This window comes from Balaenoptera physalus (genome assembly GCF_965194825.1).
Source record: "Balaenoptera physalus genome assembly, chromosome: 21".
Lineage (NCBI taxonomy): Eukaryota > Metazoa > Chordata > Mammalia > Artiodactyla > Balaenopteridae > Balaenoptera > Balaenoptera physalus.
This window is the reverse complement of record NC_138902.1, coordinates 30,185,295-30,206,660: the sequence shown is the minus strand read 5'-3', so window position 1 is coordinate 30,206,660 and position 21,366 is coordinate 30,185,295. Positions and strand designations below refer to the sequence as shown.

General features: G+C 43.5%; 2 protein-coding genes across 10 annotated transcripts in view; one reads left to right on the top strand and one right to left on the bottom strand.

Annotated features, from left to right (window-relative positions):
* FAT1 (FAT atypical cadherin 1) overlaps positions 1-14,822 on the bottom strand; it is a 123,878-nt gene extending 109,056 nt beyond the window's left edge. For 2 of the 5 annotated variants that reach the window (XM_082444444.1, XM_082444446.1), the window contains exon 1: positions 12,884-14,818. The gene's annotated coding sequence lies outside the window, so the exon portion shown is untranslated. Of the gene's footprint in view, positions 1-10,132; positions 10,263-12,883 lie in introns of those variants that run through there. The other 3 variants (XR_014258257.1, XM_082444447.1, XM_082444445.1) reach the window with 3 other exon arrangements.
* The window catches only part of LOC309651648 (uncharacterized protein), a 144,645-nt gene continuing 133,722 nt past the window's right edge, over positions 10,444-21,366 (top strand). The window contains exons 1-3 of one of the 5 annotated variants that reach the window (XR_014258275.1): positions 10,444-10,638; positions 10,984-11,115; positions 12,064-12,877. Coding sequence is in view for 1 of the 5 variants with exons in the window: in XM_082444547.1 (XP_082300673.1) it covers positions 10,646-10,670; positions 10,984-11,115 (157 nt within the window). In the remaining 4 variants the exon portion in view is untranslated. Of the gene's footprint in view, positions 11,116-12,063; positions 12,878-21,366 lie in introns of those variants that run through there. The other 4 variants (XR_014258276.1, XR_014258277.1, XR_014258278.1 and 1 more) reach the window with 4 other exon arrangements.

Genomic DNA, 21,366 nt, shown 5'->3' with positions numbered 1-21,366 from the left:
TGTCCAGATACATTAAGTGGAAAAACTAAACTGATCCCATTTATGTTTGCAAAAAGGGAGGGGAGATAAATTATATGCATAGTTCATGGATGTGCTTAAAAATGAACCCAAAAATTCTGGACAGATAAGAAGTAAACTGTTAACTGTGGTAACTTCTGAAGGACAGGCAGCTGGGGGAATGTTCACATTTTCACTTTTCTCTACTATTTGAATTTTGAGTGTATATATATGTTCTCTTTATCATTAATTCACGTCTTTGGTCATTTGATTCATTCAACACCCATTTCATGAGAGCCTACCACATGTCAGGAACAGTTCCACATGCTGGGAATACAAAAGTGAACCAAACTACTAACAAATCCTCATGGAAGATACATTTCCTGGTGAGAGACAAACAAGGAAACAAACAGTCTATCAGATGCTGATGATTACTGCTAAGGAGAAAAATAAAGCAGAAAGAAATGGAGACTGCAGTCAGAAACATGGAGGGAAAGAGAGACCCTGAAAAAGGACAAGAGTTTCTCAACCTCAAAACTACTGACATTTGGGGCAGATGATTCTTGGCTGGGGGAGGGGGTGTGTGGGGTGGAGAGCTGTCCTAGGCATCATTTAGTATTATTCCTGGTCTCCACCCAACTAAAAGCCTGTAGCCTCTCTTCCCCCCAACCCCAACTAAAAATGTCTCCAGACAGTACAAATGGCCCCTGAAGCTCAGTCATCTCCAGTAGAGAAGTACTAGTTAGAGGAGCCACAAGGAGAAAGACCGTTGTGGCCTGGCACAGTGGGTGAGGGGAGAGCAATAAAGGAGAGCCTTTTTTTAGATAAGCTTTTCATTTTAAAATTCTTTTGTAATTTTTCTGAAACTCTACAGACAGTTTCCCCTACTGTTAACATCTCACCTTACTATGGTACATTTGTCACAACTAATGAAATAATATAGATACACTGTAATTCACTAAGTCCCAATGCCCTTTTCCCATCCCAGGATACCAGCCAAGACAACCACATTACATTCAGTCATCATATTCTCTTAGGCTCCTCTGGACTGTAACAGTTTCTCTGATTTATCTTGTTTTTAATAACCTTGACAGTTTTGAGAAGTACTGGTCAGGTATTTTGCAGAACGTCCCTCAACTGGAATCTGTCTGATGTTTTTCCGCATGATTAGACTGGGCCTATGCGTTGAGGGGAGCAAGAGCGCGGGGTAAAGTGCCATTTTCATCACATCACATCGATGCTGATGCTGACCCTGTTCACTGGGTTGAAGCAGTGCTTATCGGGTTTCTCCGCAGCGGGGTACTTGCTGCCCCCTTCCCCTACTGTGCCCTTTGGAAGAAGTCGCTACGTGCAGTCCACACTTACGGGTGGAGAGTTATGTTACATAAATCACTTAGAGTTCTTCTGTAAGGGAGATTTGTCTATTCTCTCCTAATGTCTTTATCATTTGTTTTGATCAGTATGGCCTCATGGATGAAGGGTAAAGGACGTTGGATGTTACTACAAATAAAACGAGAACAGGGGAGTGACATGCTCGAACCTAAAATGAAAGGGCTGCTCTGGTACCGGGGTGGACAAGAGAAGGGAGGGCGGCCAGGGCAAAAGCTGGAGGGAGACCAGTTAGAAGGTATTGCAACAGCAAGGGTGAGAGACTGTGGTGGCTCAGCCTCAATGGTCCTGGTGGGGGTGGGGAGGAGGGTGACATTTTGGATCTACTTCAGGACCAGCTGATGAACTGGAGGGCAGAGGCGGAAGGAGAGAAAGAGAGAGGCATCAAAGAAGATTCCAGAGATCACGTGCTGAGCAAGAACTGAGCTGTCAGGTTCCAAGAGAGGGAAGCCTGCACTGAGGGAGGAACGGATTTTAGGGAGTACGATTGAGGGTTCAGCTTTATACATGTTAAGGTAGAAATGCCAAGTAATGAAGTAATGACTTCAAGTGAGCAGTTAGATGTGTGGGAAAGGTCCACCCTGGAGAGAGAAACTTGAGAGTTGCCAGAATATGGAAGACGCTACATTTAAAACCACAAAACTAAATATCACCCACGGAGAGAGCACAGAGACAAGAAACAAAAACCAAGGACAGAGCTGTGCTACTCCCCAAGATCTAGAAGACAGAAGACGAGAGGAACCAGCAAGGGAGAGAGAGCAGCCACTGGGGCAGAAGCAAGAAACAGTGGTGTGACAATGACAATGGTAAGCAAACCAATCTTTCTGAACATTTGCAGCCTAACATGAGACCTTGAAAATGACCCATTAATACTGGCTGGTGCCATGCTACTCCCACCACCGCTGGTGCCCTGGGCACGCCCTTCACCCCCAGGGCGCAAGAAGAAGGCTCAACATGCCAAACCATTGCAGCTGTTCCCTCCCCACGGCATCTCAACGACGATCCCTCAGCAGCACCTGCAACCTCTGCCACCACCCACTTCTCACAGCTGGATCCCCAAACACCTGGCTCACCCTTCACAACTCACCCACCACGCACGGTTCTTCTCACAGGACACATCACAGCTGGAATAAACTTTTTCGACCACATTCATAACTGAGACCTCTTAAAACCCTGAATTTACTCTGCAAACTTGGCTAACAGAATGCCGTTGTAATTAAATTATTAAATGCAAGTCTTTTGATCAGAAAAAAATCCACTTTCTAGGAGATCCTGTTAACCTTACAGTAATGTACCCGAGAACTGTGAATTCACGTTTCACCTTAAAATGCCAGAAAAATTATGGCTGTTACTCTATGCAAAACGAACAGTAAAGCAGGGGAAAAACACACACAAAAATCCTAAAAAGATACTAATACCATTTCATCTAAAAAAGTACATTATTACCTAGTGCTCACGCTTATGAAAATTAAACTCCAAAAACCATTTTAGCCAAAGGCTACACTTTGATATTTAGAAGGTGATCACACTACTTGAACTTACAGTAATCCAGGATTTCTTCTGTGCATTTTCCAAAGTGAAAACAAAGAATGTTTACTTAGTTCAGCCTTTAGGGAAAAGGGCCTCAGGTCCAAAGCTTAAATATCTTTAGTACCGATTTCTGAAACTCCATAAATAAGAGAGAAAGATCATTTTTCTGGTAGAAGTCAGATATTAATATGCTCATGTTTCTTCATTTGCGAGACTTTCATGTAAAGTGTTCCAATCAATTCTGTGACCGCACAGGCTTCACACAACAGAACACAGCTCCGTGCTGAGAACACAGCTGCATAAGTTCAAACATTTAGATCTAAAGCTGAAGGTTCGGATGTTTCAGATGCTTGAGACAGGGCGTTAGGCGGGACACTGCATTACACAGTGCATACATTCTATTAACTGTATGTTTATTATTTAGAGTCGCAATTCTTACATACGCCATTAGTCATTCCAGCCCTCTACCCAAGAGGGAAACAGTATCAGACTCTCCATGCCACATATGATAATAAAAATACACAAAAATATTCAAGCATTTTGTGTTTTCCCTCATCATACTCCCATTTTGTATCCACGTCAGTGAGAGCGTCACTAGAGTTGAACTTATTACTGAAATTTAGAGCTTAATGTTCGGTTTGAATAGCATCACATTTTAAAAGTACTTCCTAAAGATGTCTGAATAGTGAAGGAAAAGACTATGTTTCCAAAGAGAATTGCCACAAAGTTGTTAAAAGACAATATGAAATGTAAATGGCTCCTGCTTTTTAAAAAATATTGTATATTAAATAAACGTTTAATGACCTCTAAAAATCACTTAACAGGAGTCAAAAAAGAGTATTGTGTCTGTCTTAGAAAGTCTGCTTGTTACTCAGCTATAACCAATTCACATTTACAACAGAAAAAAACCCTGCATTTTTCTAATAAATTATAATAGCCGTAGACAGTACTTTTAAAAGCTTTCATTCTTAACACCAAAAAATTAATGGGTAGATCTTGTTTATTTCTGGGTACATACTAAATCTTTTTAAGCCATCTTAATACATTTTTTCAGTAAAAATGGGGGTGGGTGGCACTATGAACCCAGAATTGAACACCAGGCTCAGGCTTGGTATATATCATTTAACTACTTCTGCTAACTCTGTATGTTGTTAGCTTTAACTGCAGCTGCAGTAAGTCTGATTACTCCAGCAATGACTTAATTTAAATACTGCCTTCAAATGATCAACAACTGATTCCAATTTAACTGAGACCAGTCTTCAAACTATTCATACTGACAGTACACACTGCAAATCCCTCTCCTCGGCACATAATTCTCTTCCAGAACCTAAAAGCTTCAGCATTTACATGATTTCATCAATTCGAAATAATTTTTTGGAAGTTTCCTTGCCCTTAAGTTAAACAGACTTCCTAATTTTTAAATAGCCTCCGTATAAACTCTAGTATGTAATTTACCTACTCAACGAACCTATAAAACTTGCCTGTGGGTAGTTTGAAGATGACTGTTTCTAGTTGTTGTTTTATTGTGACATAAAAGACAAGACCAACGAACAAGGGCTCTGTGTACATTTCTGGCTAGACTAGGCATCCCTGCGCTGGTCTCTCCTCTTTCAGCGCTCCAAAACATGACCACTCTCTGTTATGACCCATCCCGCCAACCACTTTCTCCTCACCCACACTCCAGGGCAAACTTTGCCCACAGAGAAGCTCAATAAACAGACTGTTTACCCTCTTGTGATATAAGAGCATTTCACCTAATATATTTTTCTCTGCAAACAGAAATCATTTAAATGATGTTTTGGCAGTCATTAACACTGGCCACTCTTCCACTCCCAAATTAGTACAGTTTTCATTATGGATCAAATTATGATGCTCCCTTTTGTATTTAGGTACAAACCTCGGCCTTTCACTAAATACGGGATCAGGAAAGTGAACGTTCCATGTATAGTAAGTAAGTAGAAGTCGTGGTACAGACTCCCCCCACTTCCTCTCCTTAAAATGTTCTCTTCCCCTCCTCTCTCTTCCTCCCACATCTCTGAAGAGATGCGACCCACCCAAGCTACAAATAAAGACACCCTTGATGCCATAAAACTCTGCCTCTCCTGCAGCTCTTCCCCAAATCGTCCCTCACACTCAAGTGCCCCCTCGCTGCCGCCGCCTTCAGCAGTCCACAAATACACACAGGTTCTTCCCCACTGAAAATAACCTTCATTCAAACCTGCACTTCCTTCAAGCTAACAGCCTATTTCTCTCTTTCTTATGTTTGCAAAGAGTTTGAAAAAAGTAGTTTCTCAGTGCTACCTTGACTTCCTTAGAACTCCCTCCACTAAAGACAGTTTCTACCCTCAACTGTTCCACGCGAGCTCAGATCCACCCAGGCAACAGAAGCAGCTTCTTCTGGTGTCAAAGGCGAATGTCAAAATTAATGCCCTATTCTCAGTACTCAGCCTCCCTGACAATCTCCCATTTGACACTACTCACCCTCCTCCCCCATATGTGTCCTTCATACTGTCACAAACTGCCTAAAACAAAGAGGTGATCCACACAGAATGTGTAAAGGATGGACAACACTAAACTTTCCTGATTCTCTCCAATACCCTTTTATATGCTACACCAACTCTTTCACCTTCCAGTTTGTCACTACAAATTTCTTTCAACTCTTTTCACACACACACATATTGTTACCCTTAAAGACATCATCCCCTCTGCCCTTATCATAAAGGATCACCGCAGAAGCCTGCATTCCCCCCTAACCTCCATCAAGGGCCATGGAACACCCCCTCGAGATACCTTCAGACTTAAGTTATACAGTGTCTTCACCCACTTCCCACTGCAAAACAATAGCTATTCCACTGAAAATACATAGTAATTTCCTACGTCCTTGAAGAGTTTCGCCACTTCCCAAATCACCAAGTTTGCAATCTAAGAAATCAAATAAAAAAGCAGCTGGAAGTCATAAAACCTGTGATCTAGCCCAGGCTTTGTCACTAATCATTTGTGTGACTTCAAGGAAGTTAATTAATCCTTGGATTCCATTTCTTTATTTGAAAAACTAGAGACTGGACTAAAATCTTTACAGCTTCCTACCCTCCACAGATACACATTCTTTCTCCACCTCCTTTTCCTCTCTCTCTTTGTACACACACACACATACACACACACACACACTCTCCAGAAATTCAGGATTTCTATGACTTTTTATCTTAACTGTCAAACCTCCATATCTTAAAAGTCATCTAGACTTGACATTTCTTTATTTCTCAATTTCTCAAAACTGCTCCTCTTCCATTTCTGCTGCTGCCACTTAGTTCATATTTGTATTTGTTCAGGCACAGCATGTGAACCGCCTTTTGGTATTCCTGCTTTCTTGCCCCCATACTATTTAACCTACATACTGCAATGAAATTAGTCTCATTAAAACTTCTTTGTAATGTCACTCCATAGTTTGAAATATTCAGTGTTTCCCCTTATCCTTCGGATTAAGTACATCCATCTTAATCTTGTATTAAAGATCTCTGACAATCTGACCTCTACCTACTTTCCCAATTTAATCTTCCACATTACTTCTATTTCAAACCAAAAAGGTGTCCTTCCCACAGGCTTGAAACCACCAAGCTGTCCTGAGCCCATGACACCACCTAGTGGCGGAGGCTCTAAACTTGCAGCATCGCCACCTTTCTCTTCGAAAAGACGCAAACATGGCAATTTTATTTTTTCCTGCCCTTTACTCATCACACAGTTTCGTTATTTTCACCTTTCTCTTCAACATTTCTTTCTTTCCTCTCTTCTTAACCTCCATAAAAGTTATCTTCTCTATCTTTATAAGCCAAGGTGAGCCCAGGTCATAGATTTTCTGTTTTTCCTACGCAAAGAAAAAAAGGCAAGCCATAAGCCACGTGAAAGAAGGATTAAAGAAACACTGATGATAAACCAACCAACACTTCTCTGAAAGATAACATGGTGTGTTCAGGTCTTTCTTTCTCACCATTCATCAAACCACAAATCAAGTCACAACCAAGGGTTTCTACAACTTGCTTTACGTGTATTTCCTCTCCGTGAATCACTGCCTCCTGATTCACGCTTCCCTCAGACCTCACCCTACCCTAATATCCACCTAGCTCACTGAGGTGCTATGATGAACTACCCTGACCCACCAGATGGATCTCTCTTACCACACTGGAGATAACTGTTTACTTGTCCTTCTCCCCTGCCGCACTGTAAGCTCCTTGAGAGCAGGAACCCTGCTTTGCTCACCACTGTTTATTGCATCTGGCCCAGTGTTTGGCACAGAGGAGATCCACAGTTGTTGGGTGCATGAATGGACAGACGGATGAGGATTAGCAATGGAGAATGGAAGGCAGGACTGAAGGGTGGGAGGGGGCGGGGGATAAGGAGGGATAACATGGGAAAACAATACATCCATCGTTGTAAACTTAACAGAGAATCCAGGTGCAACCACTAGGCCAGTAACAACGCTGCCGATGGGTGCCCTGCAGAAGGCTCTAATTTCCAGCAGCTCAGAAAGAGGTCACCAACCACCTCAAAATGCTTCCAAAGTGGCTACAGGCGATGCCAGTTCAGTGTCCCTACTGCAGAGTTTACTATGAAGCATTATGCTTGAATATTCTATGAAGATAAGAATTAAATAATCACCTACTTTCCTAAGTGGTCTACAGAAGACATTTAATTATAGATTTATCTTCACATATATAATAAACCTTTGGAATTAAGCAAGAATTTTGGCAATATATTTAAATCTGGGACTTAAGGAAAAGAAAGATCATTTTTAAAAAAACTTTATTATGTGAAATATACAGATTCCTCATTTGATTGAACACATTTTTGAAATTAAAAGTTCCTCCCAGACATGAGGAGAGAAAAAACACAACTTTCTGCTCTTGGTTAAATGAATTACCTGCATCGCTCATTTCAAAAACTCCTTACCAGTGCCTAAGGACAAACTAACACTTGCAAATTAAACAATTAGGTGAGACAAAAAGACAGTTTGGCTTCATCAACTATATAATTTGGTCAAAAGAAAGCTTACCTGCTGCAGTTTCCCACTCATAAAGATTAAACAGACACCTGGCCTTATGGCTTCCTGCTATTAAATCAGGTCCTTTAGGCCACAAATTAGGCCACGGAGACAACATTTAATGCAACAATAATGCATTAAATTTGATTTAGTTTATTGATTCTATGTAAAAACAGCAAAACTTGGATGGAAAACAGGTGGCAGTAGACTTGTTAAGGGAGTTAAAATAATCTGTAACATCCCTTTCACTTCTAGCATTCAAAGAAATGACTACTTCGGAGACAACTCGAGAGCTAAGTCTAAAGACATACACTAGGAAGGCATGGGATGGGGGGAGGAAAACAGTATTAGTTTGCATATAATTTTTAGAGTCCTCTTTTGGCACCTGACCATAACATGGATTTAAATGGTCTACTAACATGGTGCAAACCCACTAGGTGTACTTCTAGTGACTAATTAAAAGATACAAATGAATAGATATGCAGGTGGCCTGAAAGATTTTATGAAGTCCTCTAAGAATTTCACTTCTTTTCAGAGTGACAAAGAATATGGTTCATTTAAGATATTCATTTTTCAAGTAATGGGTACACAAATGCACACTTTATTCAAATCAAACCCTACTATGAACGTGTTAAATGCCATGTTTGACATAATTGAGTTATGTTCATTGTTGTTTTTAAAAATTATGTAATGTTTTAAGCACTTTTACACCCATCTTAAAGCTTAAGTATATAGTAAAGAAGGGGGGATAATAATTCCACTTGTGGAACCAGAGAGCTGTCCTAAAACACAAAGCCAAACATCAGAATTAACCTATATACCTGGAGAAACACACTTTATGAGTAACCGCAGTAACCGGATGTGCTGGATAACCACAACGCTAAGAGTTATATGAAAAAAACATCACCATCACCTAGTTTTAACACGTGCAGCTATCTTAAACTATTGAAACCTATCTCTGAATGTATGACGCCTCAAGAATCCGCTTTTGTGAAAGATATATAAATAACTGAAGATCATTTGCCTTTTAAATCTTTTCCGATTTCAGTCACTGTAAATAGGAGTTGCTTAACAAAAGCTATTTAATGAAATCATAGTTCAGACACATGAAGAAAAAAAAACACCTCTAACTGCACAGAAAATATTTATGAGTTTACTTTCCTAACGCATACAATTGCGTCCTTGTTTTCAAAGCCCCGCAATTCACATCAGTGGGAACAAAAAAATTCTTAGAGACAAGAGAAAGTTAGCTTCCTAGAGGAAAGCACTTGGAGAAAGAAAAAGCACTGAAGAACCAGAATCTCTTTAAAAAAAAGATCTTAGAAGTTTCTTTAAAAAAAGATCTTACAAGTTTCTCTTCCAAAAAAGAAACAAACGGATAGCACAGTTGCAAATGTTTAGCCCCGATATTTATCAATCTCACCTATGCTTAACTACATTCAACCAGTTACAACTCAAACCTCAGGGCAGCACTCCTTCAGGGCACAAAACATCTAAAAGAACTCGGTGACTCCATTTCAAAGATCCCATCCCTCAGCAGTTGGCCTCTCCTTTCATCACACCTACGCTGTGAATATCTCACAAATCGCAAGAAATTTGCTGCGGAGCGAGATCAGATAAGTCTTTAACAGGAACGCGTGTTACCGGAGAGAAGAAAGTGGAACGCGCGTGTGAAGTTTCCGAGCTCCGGGCGAGGCGGAAGTTCTCGCCCCGAGGCCGCCGGGAACCCAGCGCCGCGGCTGCCGCTTTGATTTCCAGCAATGGCTCCGGGGCCAGAGCCGGTGCAGCCGGGGCCGCCGCCCGCTCGCAGCAGCAGTCGGGTCGGTAATTACCATTCGGGTCACGTCGCGCCTTATCCGCTCCCGCCCATCCGCCTCCCCCCACCCACCCGAATCCAGGGCCTGCCCTGAACTTTCCAAGTGGGCAGGCGCCTCGGCACCACCACCGTCCGGCGGGTCTCTTTCTTTCCATCCCGTCCCCAGAGCGCCGGGGGGCGCTCGGTCCTGGGCTGGACAGTGAGGGGCAAGCGCCCAACGAGCCAGAAGCCCGCCACCCGGCAGCAGCAAGTTGCTCGTCCCGCGGGCACATACGGCTTCGGCCCGGCCGCGCAATGGCACCCAGCGCGCTACTGCGCCCCTCGCCCACCGCCCTCAAGCCCCAACTGGTTTCCTTAAAACTTACAGCAAAGTTAGCCCGAAGCGGCGGCGGCGGCGCTCTCGGGGGCGCGCACCTCGCCGCCTCAGCGCGCCCCCGAGCGGGGTCCGGGTCGGCCCGGGGCCTCACTGGCTCCGCACGGCCGCATGGTATCTGCGGCCCGCCCGCCCTCGCTTTCCTCGCGCCCCCTTCGGAAGCAGCGCCCCGCCGCCCGCAAGCCCCACTCCAAACCCGGCCGGTGCAGCCCCGGCGTCTCACGCACCCGGCGCCTCACGCACCAGGCGCGGGATATATCCCTCCGCTCGCAGCCACGCCCGCTCGCGCCGGCGCTCTTTTCTCCCGCGCAGAAACTCGACCCGACTTTCCCCGGCAGCCGGACTCCCAGTCCGCGGGGTCCGGGCTATGACGCCCCGCCAAGGGTCAGGGATCTCCCAGCAGCTACAGCAGCCAACTCCTTTCCAGAAGACCAGCGAGTGCCCAGGATGACCTAGCGACACCGCGAGGAACAGATTGGGGCCCACTCTAGTGCCGAGGTTAGTTATGGCCAGCACACAGATTTGTGCAGGTAATTAACAGGGAATGCTCCCTGCTAGGAAAGGGGTAACATTAACTTAGCTTAAAAAAAAAAAAAATGAAAAAGAGCTAAGGACTAAAGAAAAAGCTTCCCACGCCTCCCCCTTTAGATTCACGAGAACCTTCAGGGAATTCCTAAATCTGAATTTGAATGCCTTGGCTGTAGGTCTGCAATTGCTTGGTGGAATAAAATCTTCCAAAAGGTCTCAAAAGGAATGCAGTTAGATCGGAACCTACTTCCTTTTTCAATCTACACTAAAATCCCGAGAAAGTGAAAACGCTTCCTTTGCGACCTCTTTGCGCAGAGCTGGTTACACCCCGGAACCTCCCCAGCCGTGGTTACGAACCCCAACTCCCGCCTCCGCCAGCGGACACCCCGGACTCCCAGGTCTGCGGGACAAAAGGCAGCGGTGCCGTCTCGAGCGCTTTCCCACGCGGTAAGTACACCCCGCAGGCTGTGAACGCAGTCTAACGTGAAACTACAAGTTCCGCAGGGAGAAGGGGAAACCCCGGGCGTCCAGACAGCCCACTCGGGGAACTCCCCCCACACCCGAGCTCGCAGTCCGGGCTTCGCGGGGCTGTGAGCCAGTCCTCAGCGCGGGCAGGGCTCCAGGCGCCGGCTCCGCGCAGCCCGGAGTGCTCCCGGGCGTTGGGAAACAGCCCGGAGAAGAGGGCGGACTTGACCTCGGAAAGTTTGTGCAGCTCGAATACGTTAACGCTGTGAGGACAAAGAGAGATGATTTCCCTGGAACCGGTGGAGGGGGCTGCTGGAGTATCTACGAGGCAAATGGGGGTGAAGGAGTCTAGGGTTAAAGAGAGAATTTTCTTATTTCAAAGTTAATGCAGTCTCCTCTTACGCCATCTCAAAGAAGGTGATTGGGGGGGAAAAATGTGTCTAGAAGGTCATGGCTGGGAAGGAAAAATAATGCCTGCAGAATGAGTGTGCTGATTCGTAGCACTAAGAGTATGTGGTGTATTCCCTGCGCGTTATTTAGAATACACACAAATTCACACAGCCAGCAAACATCATCCTTCAAACACTTCGCCACGGCAAAGCGCTCCTGGAGTTACAGGTCAGTTTCATACATGGAACACCTCGAAAAGTAGGTTACCTGGTCTCCAAGCTCAACTCGTTTGTGCCCCTTGCCGAATTCTAACTCTAAACAAAACACAATCACACACGAACGCCAACAGTTTGTTGGGGCGGGATGCGGGGGGCGGGGGAGGAGAAGAACAGTAAAAGGTAGAAAGACACCATCCCATAACGTAAAATCACAAGATTTTTAAAATGACACAAAAGAATTCCTGGAGAAAATTACCATTCACTAATAACTAATAACGCTTACTTGGACTAAAACATCTGTTTGGGAATCCCGGTTTGCCAGGTCCACTGAAAACCTAATTGCCTGAAAGAAGTTGCACTTCGTCGCCAGAGGAACAGCCGAGAGCCAGAGATGGAGATTTCAGAGTCCAGTGCTGCCACGTTTTTACTGATCCTTTAGCCCCAACGGAACGAAACAGAGGTGCCTTTTTGCTACCAGCTAATTACCTTCACATGAACAAGAAATGTAGTACAAGCTCCACGTTTGTCCTCTCAATAGTCGATCCTCGCTAACCCAGTACCCAAAGGCTCTAGAAAATGAGGGGGATGGGTTCCCGAAAACAAAAAAACCTTTCCGCCAGCACTGCCTCTGCAAGTCCACCCAAGCTGGTATTTGTATATTAGATATAGAATGGGCCGGAGTGGGTGGTAAGTGAAGGCCAGGGTGACGGCGACGGACCTCACGTCCACGTCCCAAGAGCGCCCGGCAGGTCCAAGTCCGCGGTCCGTGCGGAACCCCGCAGGGAGCGCGCGCTTTGCCAGGTGTCCGGACTAGAGGGCGCTGCGCCACTGCAGATCACGCGGCACCCAATGCGCCCTCCCTGGGCACCATTTCTATAATAAGTTACATTCGAAATAATGCACAAACAGCATAGCTTTTCAAGTTCTTTTGAACAGTGCTTTGTAAGTATTTTATGAATTCCAAAACCTATGCGTACTGATCTTTCATTCCCGAGTCAAGCACAGCCAGGGCGGGTGTGCAGCTCGCCGAGCGGAAAGCCGGTAGGATGCACACGCTTCCCTGTACTAGTCAAACACCCCACGCAATTTCATTAACGTTTAAACTTAAATACGGAAAGACTTGCACTCAAGAAAGAACTCACCCGTCCAGCCGAGTCCTCGGTGCTCTGCTTTAAAGTCCCGGCAGCTCCGTAATCGCCACGCGATTTGGATATTTGTTACAAGCCGTGTATGAAGTACCAACTTTGCTTTCCTCCGATCTTCAGCATGTCGCCAACGAGAGTGCGATCCTCCCGCGCCGCCCAGGTGGCCGCATCTCCGGAGGCTTCCGTCCTGGGGAAAACTTGAGCAGCAAAAGGAGGCGAAATGAGAGTGCGCGAGGGCTAGAGAGGGGGCCGAAGAGAAACCAAGTTTGTCAGGACTTGTCCGGGCAGCGAGCCGCCGAGTTTAGGAGTTGCGGCCGGGAGCTGCGGCGGATCACTGCCTCTTTCCCCACTCCCTCCCGCCTGGAGGAGGTGGGGGAGGGGAGGTGACGTCAGCGCCCCGCCTAGCCCCCACCCCGCCGCCTGGATGGGATTCTCCCGCGGGGTCCGCCTCCTAGACAGTAGCGGCCGCGAGCTCGGAAGCTCGGCCGGCTCTCCTGCCGCAGCGGTCTCCGCGGCCGCTGCGGTCCCGACAGTGAAGCGTCTGGCCCTCTCCACCCCGCCGCGTCTCCCGGGCTCCGCCGAGCGCTGGCGTTCCTCGCACTCGGCGCCGGGGCGGCCCCGCGGCGCGCACCTCTCCGGCTGGCTTTCTCGCAAGCCCCCTCCGGCCGCGTTTCCCACGCCTCGAACTGCAGGTGATGCTCTTCCTCTTCTGCAGCTGAAATTCGTCGCGACGTGTCGCCTGCCGGGTTGTTGCAGGGCGGAAGCACGAACAGTCTCTGCGGACTAGCCTGGACGACTTGTACTTTGTAGCCCTCCAACTTTAGAATGTGATCTAGTTTAAATACTTCTCGTGCTCTAGCGCTGTTTGCGGTCTTTCTGTTGAAAATCACGGAGCCGTATTGTTCAAATCCTCTCCAAATACGCCTACGTTTTTAGACCGTACTCTGAAGCGTACAAGGATCCAAGGGATGGAGGGAGAGGTGGAGGAGGAGCCAATTTCTAATGTTTCTTACAAGTCATCCACAGTGATGGGGGCCAGTACACAAATCAATCGTCTACTCGTACTATAGACTAAGACAAATGCAAACGCTGTTGAAGTTGAATTTGTCAGTGAATACGTCCTTTCTACGTTAGCGACCAGACTCCAGGAAAAAAATCTGCTCTGGAATTTTTTTTTTTTTTTAACGCCGCTAAAATACCAAAATAAAATCTCAATAGCGTGAAATTCCCAGGGAGCCATTTCTGTGAGTTGACACTGTCCTCAGAAGGTTAGCATTAAAATTCCCTGGAAAAGGGCAGGGGGCTGGGAGCGGGTTCTGTTAATACCTTTGCAGCCTTTGATGTAAATCTAGCGGTCAGTTTAGCTGGCTGTTATCTTTGAAAGGCAAAGAGCAAAACCCCTAGGACACAGGAAACATGGCAAGGAGTTAAAGAGTTAAGAGAAAAGAAGATTGTGTTGGAGCATTGGATGTGCTTAGCCTTAAGGAAGTCATACAACTTCTCTAAATTTCAGTTTCCTCGTCTGTTTCACCTTGTAAAAATGTGTGTGTATTTCCATTCAAAAATATTTATTTGCCAGGGAGGCAATGCTCAAGCAGGCACCACTTTTCCCCAGCATCATATACAGTGTCTAGTAAGCACATAGGAGTTCATCAATAGTCGTTGTCTTACCCTCCCTGGTTCTTTGCAGTGTCTGTTTTCTCATCTATACAATTAGGAAGAGTTACAAGGAGGTTATCCCAAATAATTTTGTTATGGAAAGGAGAGGAGGGCACCCAGAAGGTGCCAGATTCCTGAGGAGGGAGGAGGAAATAAAAGGACAGACTGACTTGAAAGGCCAGCCTGTTAGTGCAGAGGACAGACCTCTCATGCTTCACTATTTCATCTACACAGGCTCACTCCTTTTATGTCAATAGTTGAAATTAGAAATTGACTGCATATTGTAAGTTTTTTATAAATAATACACATAAGTTCCCCCAGATGCTGCCGTGCAAGTCAGTTTGGTTTGCTATACTCATCTTTAGCGTTATCATAGGTAAATCAAATTATTTCCAATAGAAAAAGAAAAAAATACAAATGAGAGGAACTTATATATAATAATTGATGGTATTAATAGAAATAGCTACTTTTTAAAAAAACAAAGTGAAAGGGGCAGAAAACTTTTAATAAAACCTCTAGACCTGCACCGTCCAATACCATAGGTAGCCGCTAGCCACAAGTGGCTAAGTAAATTAAAAGCCAGTTCCTTGGTCTCACTAGCTACATTTGAAGTACTCAGTATCCACTTGTGACTAGCGGCTGCTATATTGTTCAGGGCCCATGAAAGAACATTTTTATCATGACAGAGTTCTGTTGGACAATGCTGTTACAGACTTTGCTATTGTTTTTGGAAGGCTACATCAAGCATTATATTACAATTGCCATGCATCCAACACTGAGTCAATTCCAAAGTTAAAAAAAAACACCAAAAAACAGAATCACAGAAGGATTCACTCATTTCACAAATATTTATCAAGTACCAACAACAATATGCTAAGTGAAACTATAAAGGACTCAAAATTTAATGAGTTAGGTGTGTTTGGTGATTAAGAAATATTAACATGGCTTAACATGGCCTTTTCGTTGCTTTCAATCATTGCTGAGTACGAAAACCAGGGGGAATCACTCAATTTAAAGCAGAAGAGAATTCTATGACATTTTAAAGAATAGTCCTAGGACTAAATAATTCTAAGTAGGCTGACTGACTTCCGTCATCCCACCCTCTCTGTTCCTTTTAACTGCTTTCTCATCTCCTACACCCCCTTTTCCCCTACACTTCCTGAAGATGAGGCACTGTTCAGCTGCCTCCACTTCTCCATACTTTGGAATTATTTTATCCTTTGCATTTAAATACAGCTCTCCTTTGCGATTGCTTGTACTCACCAAGGGAGCCATTAGAACAGACAACTAGTCAATCTGGTAAGAATCAGTAGTGGTTAACTATGGGTATGAATATGTTCATTTCCCTGGTCCCTTCCAAGTGCATTGTAACAAGGGCTTTCTTAAAGCTAAACCTTAATCATAAAATTGTATTCTAATGGTGAAATTCCAGATGCCAGTGCCAATCGGGAAAATATTTGGAGGCATTATGCAGAATGGCTAACTACTAAAAAAATAAATAAATAAAAAATAAAGTTTACCTTCATTTCTGGCATACATACATAGTGGAAAAGGCTGGTTTGGACCTTCTGTCCCTACAAATATAAGATCAACATCCCCATGTGGTTTGGAAACAGATTCTGCTGGATAAGTATCATGCTCGTGATGCTTTCCTAGCTCGGGGATTGAAGGATTCCACGTCTACCTTTCTGAACAGTAAGCGATGGATCATGCAGAAACTGTTGAAGTACTTTCTCAATAAAGGCAGTAAAAAGAACATTAGACTCAAGGTCAATAAATCTGGTTTGAGTCTTTGCCACATAAAATCTAATGTACTTGGTTATTACTGAATTTTGGGAGTCTCACTTTCCTTTATAAAGGTGCATTTCTAAAGTGATCTCAAACAAACAAGGAAACAAACTGCCTCACCTGTGTGAGAGATATAGTAAAGAATGAAGATAACAAATACAGTATCATTATTCTCCTCAAATTTACTCACTATTTCTCACCCTACCACTCCCTCTCAGTTGTGAGGCTTTGTAGAACCAACAGTAATAAATAACATAGATATAATGCCAATTATAACCTAGGCTCTGTTCCAACTTCTTTATATGCATCATCTCATGGATTTCTTACTAAATTCTATAGGGTATTAACAATTATACCCTACCTCCATGTTCTAGATGAAACAGTGAGGTTAAGGTAGATTAGATAACTCATGCTGGGTCACATTTTGGACTGAAACTCAAGGCTGACTGTCTTCATAGCCAACACGCTTGTCAATATAATACACCAGCTCCTTATACCCTACACCTCATCTGCACCCTTTATGAACCAAGGCCTTTGTCAGCAGTGTTGTGGTTTAAGAAGCAACCTAAGAGGAGTAGAGTATCAAAAACTATCAAATGATGGCTGGAGAAAGATGCTCCTTTCTAGCAGCTGCACCAAATACGGATAAAAAATTGTTTAAAAGTGGGTCCTTTAATCACAGAGGGAGAACACCACTGATTGTGTCTCGTAATAGATATGTAATACATTCATTATTTGTTTGGCTTACCTATTTTCCTAGGTAGATATGCATACTCTGAAACACATTTCTTTTCAATTTGAAATCATTGTCTGAATTTTAACTTGTTTAGTCTGAACAGCAGAAAAATACACACCAATGATTCTCACTGTATTCTGACAAGGACTATCTCATAGGATTTCATGATCAGCATTTCAATTTATACTCTGTTTCCTTTTCCTGGTCTAGAACCACTAGGGTTGCTTTATCTCTCCAATTCTCCTTTCTCTCTTTAATTTATATTTTTCCATATGACAAGATGGGAAATTCCCTCTATCTGTACTTTTTTTTTACTGTTAAGATACTATCCCTTTTCCTGGTAGAATTTTTTTGGTCATAAAAACTAATCTGATATAGAGTCTAAGAGGACCCCATTCGGGAAACAAGAATTGTGATAGTCCCCCAGCCTCCTTTCTCTAACAGATGATCTATTTAAGCCCATCATGGTAGTTCTGTACCCTTTGTCATGAACATGTGGGCCAATTGTAGCCAATGAGCTATTAGAGGATGTTTACTGGAGGCCTCTGGAAAAAAATTTCCTCCTCCTAAGGAAGATCCACAAGAGACATTATGTCTCCCTATGGACACTGTCAGGTCAGGATGTCATGCCTGGGACTGCTACCACCATCTTACTTGCAGAGGATGAGGCCTAACCTGGGAAGGCAGATGAGGGTTCTCAGTGAGGTTGAATCAACTATCTCTGAAGGTCATCCCAACTCAACACTTCTTTTTATGGGACAGCATAAGTTTTCATCTTACTTAAGCTGGGTCGTGTCAGGATTTGGCTTATTTGTACCTGACATCATCTCCCACAGCTAGGTCATCCTTCTTTAAATGTACAAGGAATTATTTGAAAGAAAAGATAAATGGATGTACCTCCTCAACTTATTGGTCAATAGGAATTGAGACTGACTCTACTGACAAAATAGAAGGACTCTTGGAGTTTTCCTTTAATGGTGAAAAAGAAGTTTTTAGATGCAAAACGATACAGTCTTGCAAACTGCCCATTTCTCTACCATAATTAAGACAAAAATAAAAATTTGAAATTTTATTTGTTCAACTAAAAGATACTTCTTCATTCCTACTGTTCTTTCCTCTCAAGTGTCCAAAAATATTTCTAGATATTTTCCAATATCTTTGTTAAGGAACTCCCAGAAGTAATTTCTTAGAATCTATGGTGAATGTTAAACAAATATTGATTTCAAATAATTATCTAAGGATAAAGCAGTCAGCTGGAATGCCCACTGTCAGTAAATCCATGACATTTGGAATTTGAATCTATTTGTACCTCTGATTGCCAGTATTGAATGCCAAGCCAAAAAGTGAAATCAGTTTATATTCACCATGGCCCACTTTTTCTACACTTTGCCCTTTATTTGAAATAGAATTATTAAAAAAATTTTAAATTAAGATGTGCTATGGTTACACAAAAATAAACTCAAAATGGATTAAAGACCTAAATGTAAGGCCAGACACTATAAAACTCTTAGAGGAAGACATAGGCAGAACACTCTATGACATAAATCACAGCAAGATCCTTTTTGACCCATCTCCTAGAGAAATGGAAATAAAAACAAAAATAAACAAATGAAACCTAATGAAACTTAAAAGCTTTTGCACAGCAAAGGAAACCATAAACAAGACGAAAAGACAACCCTCAGAATGGGAGAAAATATTTGCAAATGAAGCAATTGACAAAGGATTAATCTCCAAAATTTACAAGCAGCTCATACAGCTCAATATCAAAAAAACAAACAACCCAATGCAAAAATGGGCAGAAGACCTAAATAGACATTTCTCCAAAGAAGGTATACAGATTGCCAACAAACACTTGAAAGGATACTCAACATCACTAATCATTAGAGAAATGCAAATCAAAACTACAATGAGGTATCACCTCACACCAGTCAGAATGGCCATCGTCAAAAAATCTACAAACAATAAATGCTGGAGAGGGTGTGGAGAAAAGGGAACCCTCTTGCACTGTTGGTAGGAACATAAATTGATACAGCCACTGTGGAGAACAATATAGAGGTTCCTTAAAAAACTAAAAATAGTACTACCATACGACCCAGCAATCCCACTACTGGACATATACCCTGAGAAAACCGTAATTAAATAAGAGTCATGTACCGCAATGTTCATTGCAGCTCTATTTACAATAGCCAGGACATGGGAGCAACCTAAGTGTCCATCGACAGATGAATGATAAAGAAGATGTGGTACATATACACAATGGAATATTACTAGCCATAAAAAGAAACGAAATTGAGTTATTTGTAGTGAGATGGATGGACCTAGAGACTGTCATACAGAGTGAAGTAAGTCAGAAAGAGAAAAACAAATACCGTATGCTAACACATATATATGGAATCTAAAAAAAGAAAAGGAAATGGTTCTGAAGAACCTAGGGGCAGGACAGGAATAAAGACGCAGACGTAGAGAATAGATTTGAGGACACGGGGAGGGGGAAGGGTAAGCTGGGACGAAGTGAGAGAGTAACTGACATATATACACTACCAAATGTAAAACCGATAGCTAGTGGGAAGCAGCTGCATAGCACAGGGAGATCAGCTGGGTGATTTGTGACCACCTCGAGGGGTGGGATAAGGAGGATGGGAGGGAGACATAAGAGGGAGGGGATATGGGGATATATGTATATGTATAGCTGATTCACTTTGTTATAAAGCAGAAACTAACACACCATTGTAAAACAGTTATACTCCAAAAAAGATGTTAAAAAAAAAATGAGGATGGATCTGTAAAAAAACAAAACAAAACCGGATGTGCTATGGTTGAAGATAAGGTGCTGTATACGTCAGCTTTGTTGTTTTGTATGTTTAGGAAGGAAGATAGTTTGCCTCTGGCGCTTTCCTGAGCAACAATTTGTAAAAAGTCTCTTCTGTGTGGTTAGGTGTAGGAGAGACAAAGAACGAAGGAATCTTCCTCTTATTCCTTCCCCTCCACTTGATGTTTATTCTGGAGTAGCACTGAAAAAAATTATTCATGACACTTGTTAAACACTAAGGCAGACTTTAATCAGGACCATTGTGATAGGTGTAGGGTCTACAGAGGTGGCATTTTTGCAGCAGGAAAGAGAGACAACTTCGAATGCAGCAAGGAAAAGTGGGGATTTATACAAGGAGCAAGGTGAGCCGTCAATGGATAGAAAATTACAAAGAGGAGAACATCAGGGGCAAAAGGGGAATCTGGCTAAACCGACCTGACAGGATTCTTGCTGAAGGCAGGCCAGGGTGATCAGATATTACCTGGGGGATGCTGAGAGAAAAGGAAATTTGTCAGATATCCAGGGTGGGGAATCCTGGTGAAACCAACTGAACAGGATTCTTGCTACAATTGGGCGATGAGGCCCGGTAAGGATGGACACCAAGATCAAGGTCAAGGGGCTTCAAGGAGCCTGTCTAGAATCTGGTCAAGGAGAGAGTGCTTGTCAGTAGCAGGCTCCTTCTGTTCTTTCTACTCTTCTGTAATTGTTTGTTTTTTTCCTGAGAAAGCAAAGAAAAGAAGAGGAGCAAGTGTTATTAATCGAGCATCTGAGACCCTCTGAATCTCAGCTGTAATATTTGCAGGTTAACATTATTCGTCATTATTAGTCTGTGTCGTTGGTTTATAAAAAAGCCGAACTGTTTAAGGAGGTTGAGGTAACACACAGATGGGTGAAGGCAGAGTACTGTGGAAGAAAAGAGTTAAAAGTCAGAGGGTTTAGATGAGCTTTCTACCTCTAATATTCTCTAATGTTTACTGGCTGTGTGAGCTTGACGAGTTACTGAGCTTTTTAAATAGCAGTGTGATTAGCTGAATTCTAAGATGGGCCCCATGATGGCCAACTCCTGACATTCACACCTTTGTGTTATCTCCTCCCATAGCTTAAACCAACCAGTGTCAGTTTAACAGTAGGATGAGCCAGAAGTGGTGGTATGTCACCTCTGAGATTAGGTTATAAAAGACAGTGATCTCCCTTCCTCCCTCCCCCTCTCTCTCTGTCTCTGTCTCTCTCTTTCTCATTACTTGCTCTGGGGCAAGTCAAAAGCCCACATGAAGAAGGAACTGAAGGCTTCTTCCAACAGCCACCTGAGTGAGGCCTCCACAAGCCTTCAGCTGACGGCAGCCCCAGCACGCATCTCATTGCAGCCGCCTGAGGGACCCTGAGCCAGATCGACCAGCTAAGCTGCTCCTAGATGCCCCACCCTCAGAAACTCTGCGAGATAATTAATGTTATTTTAAGCTGCTAAGTTTTGGGGGGAACTGTTGCTCA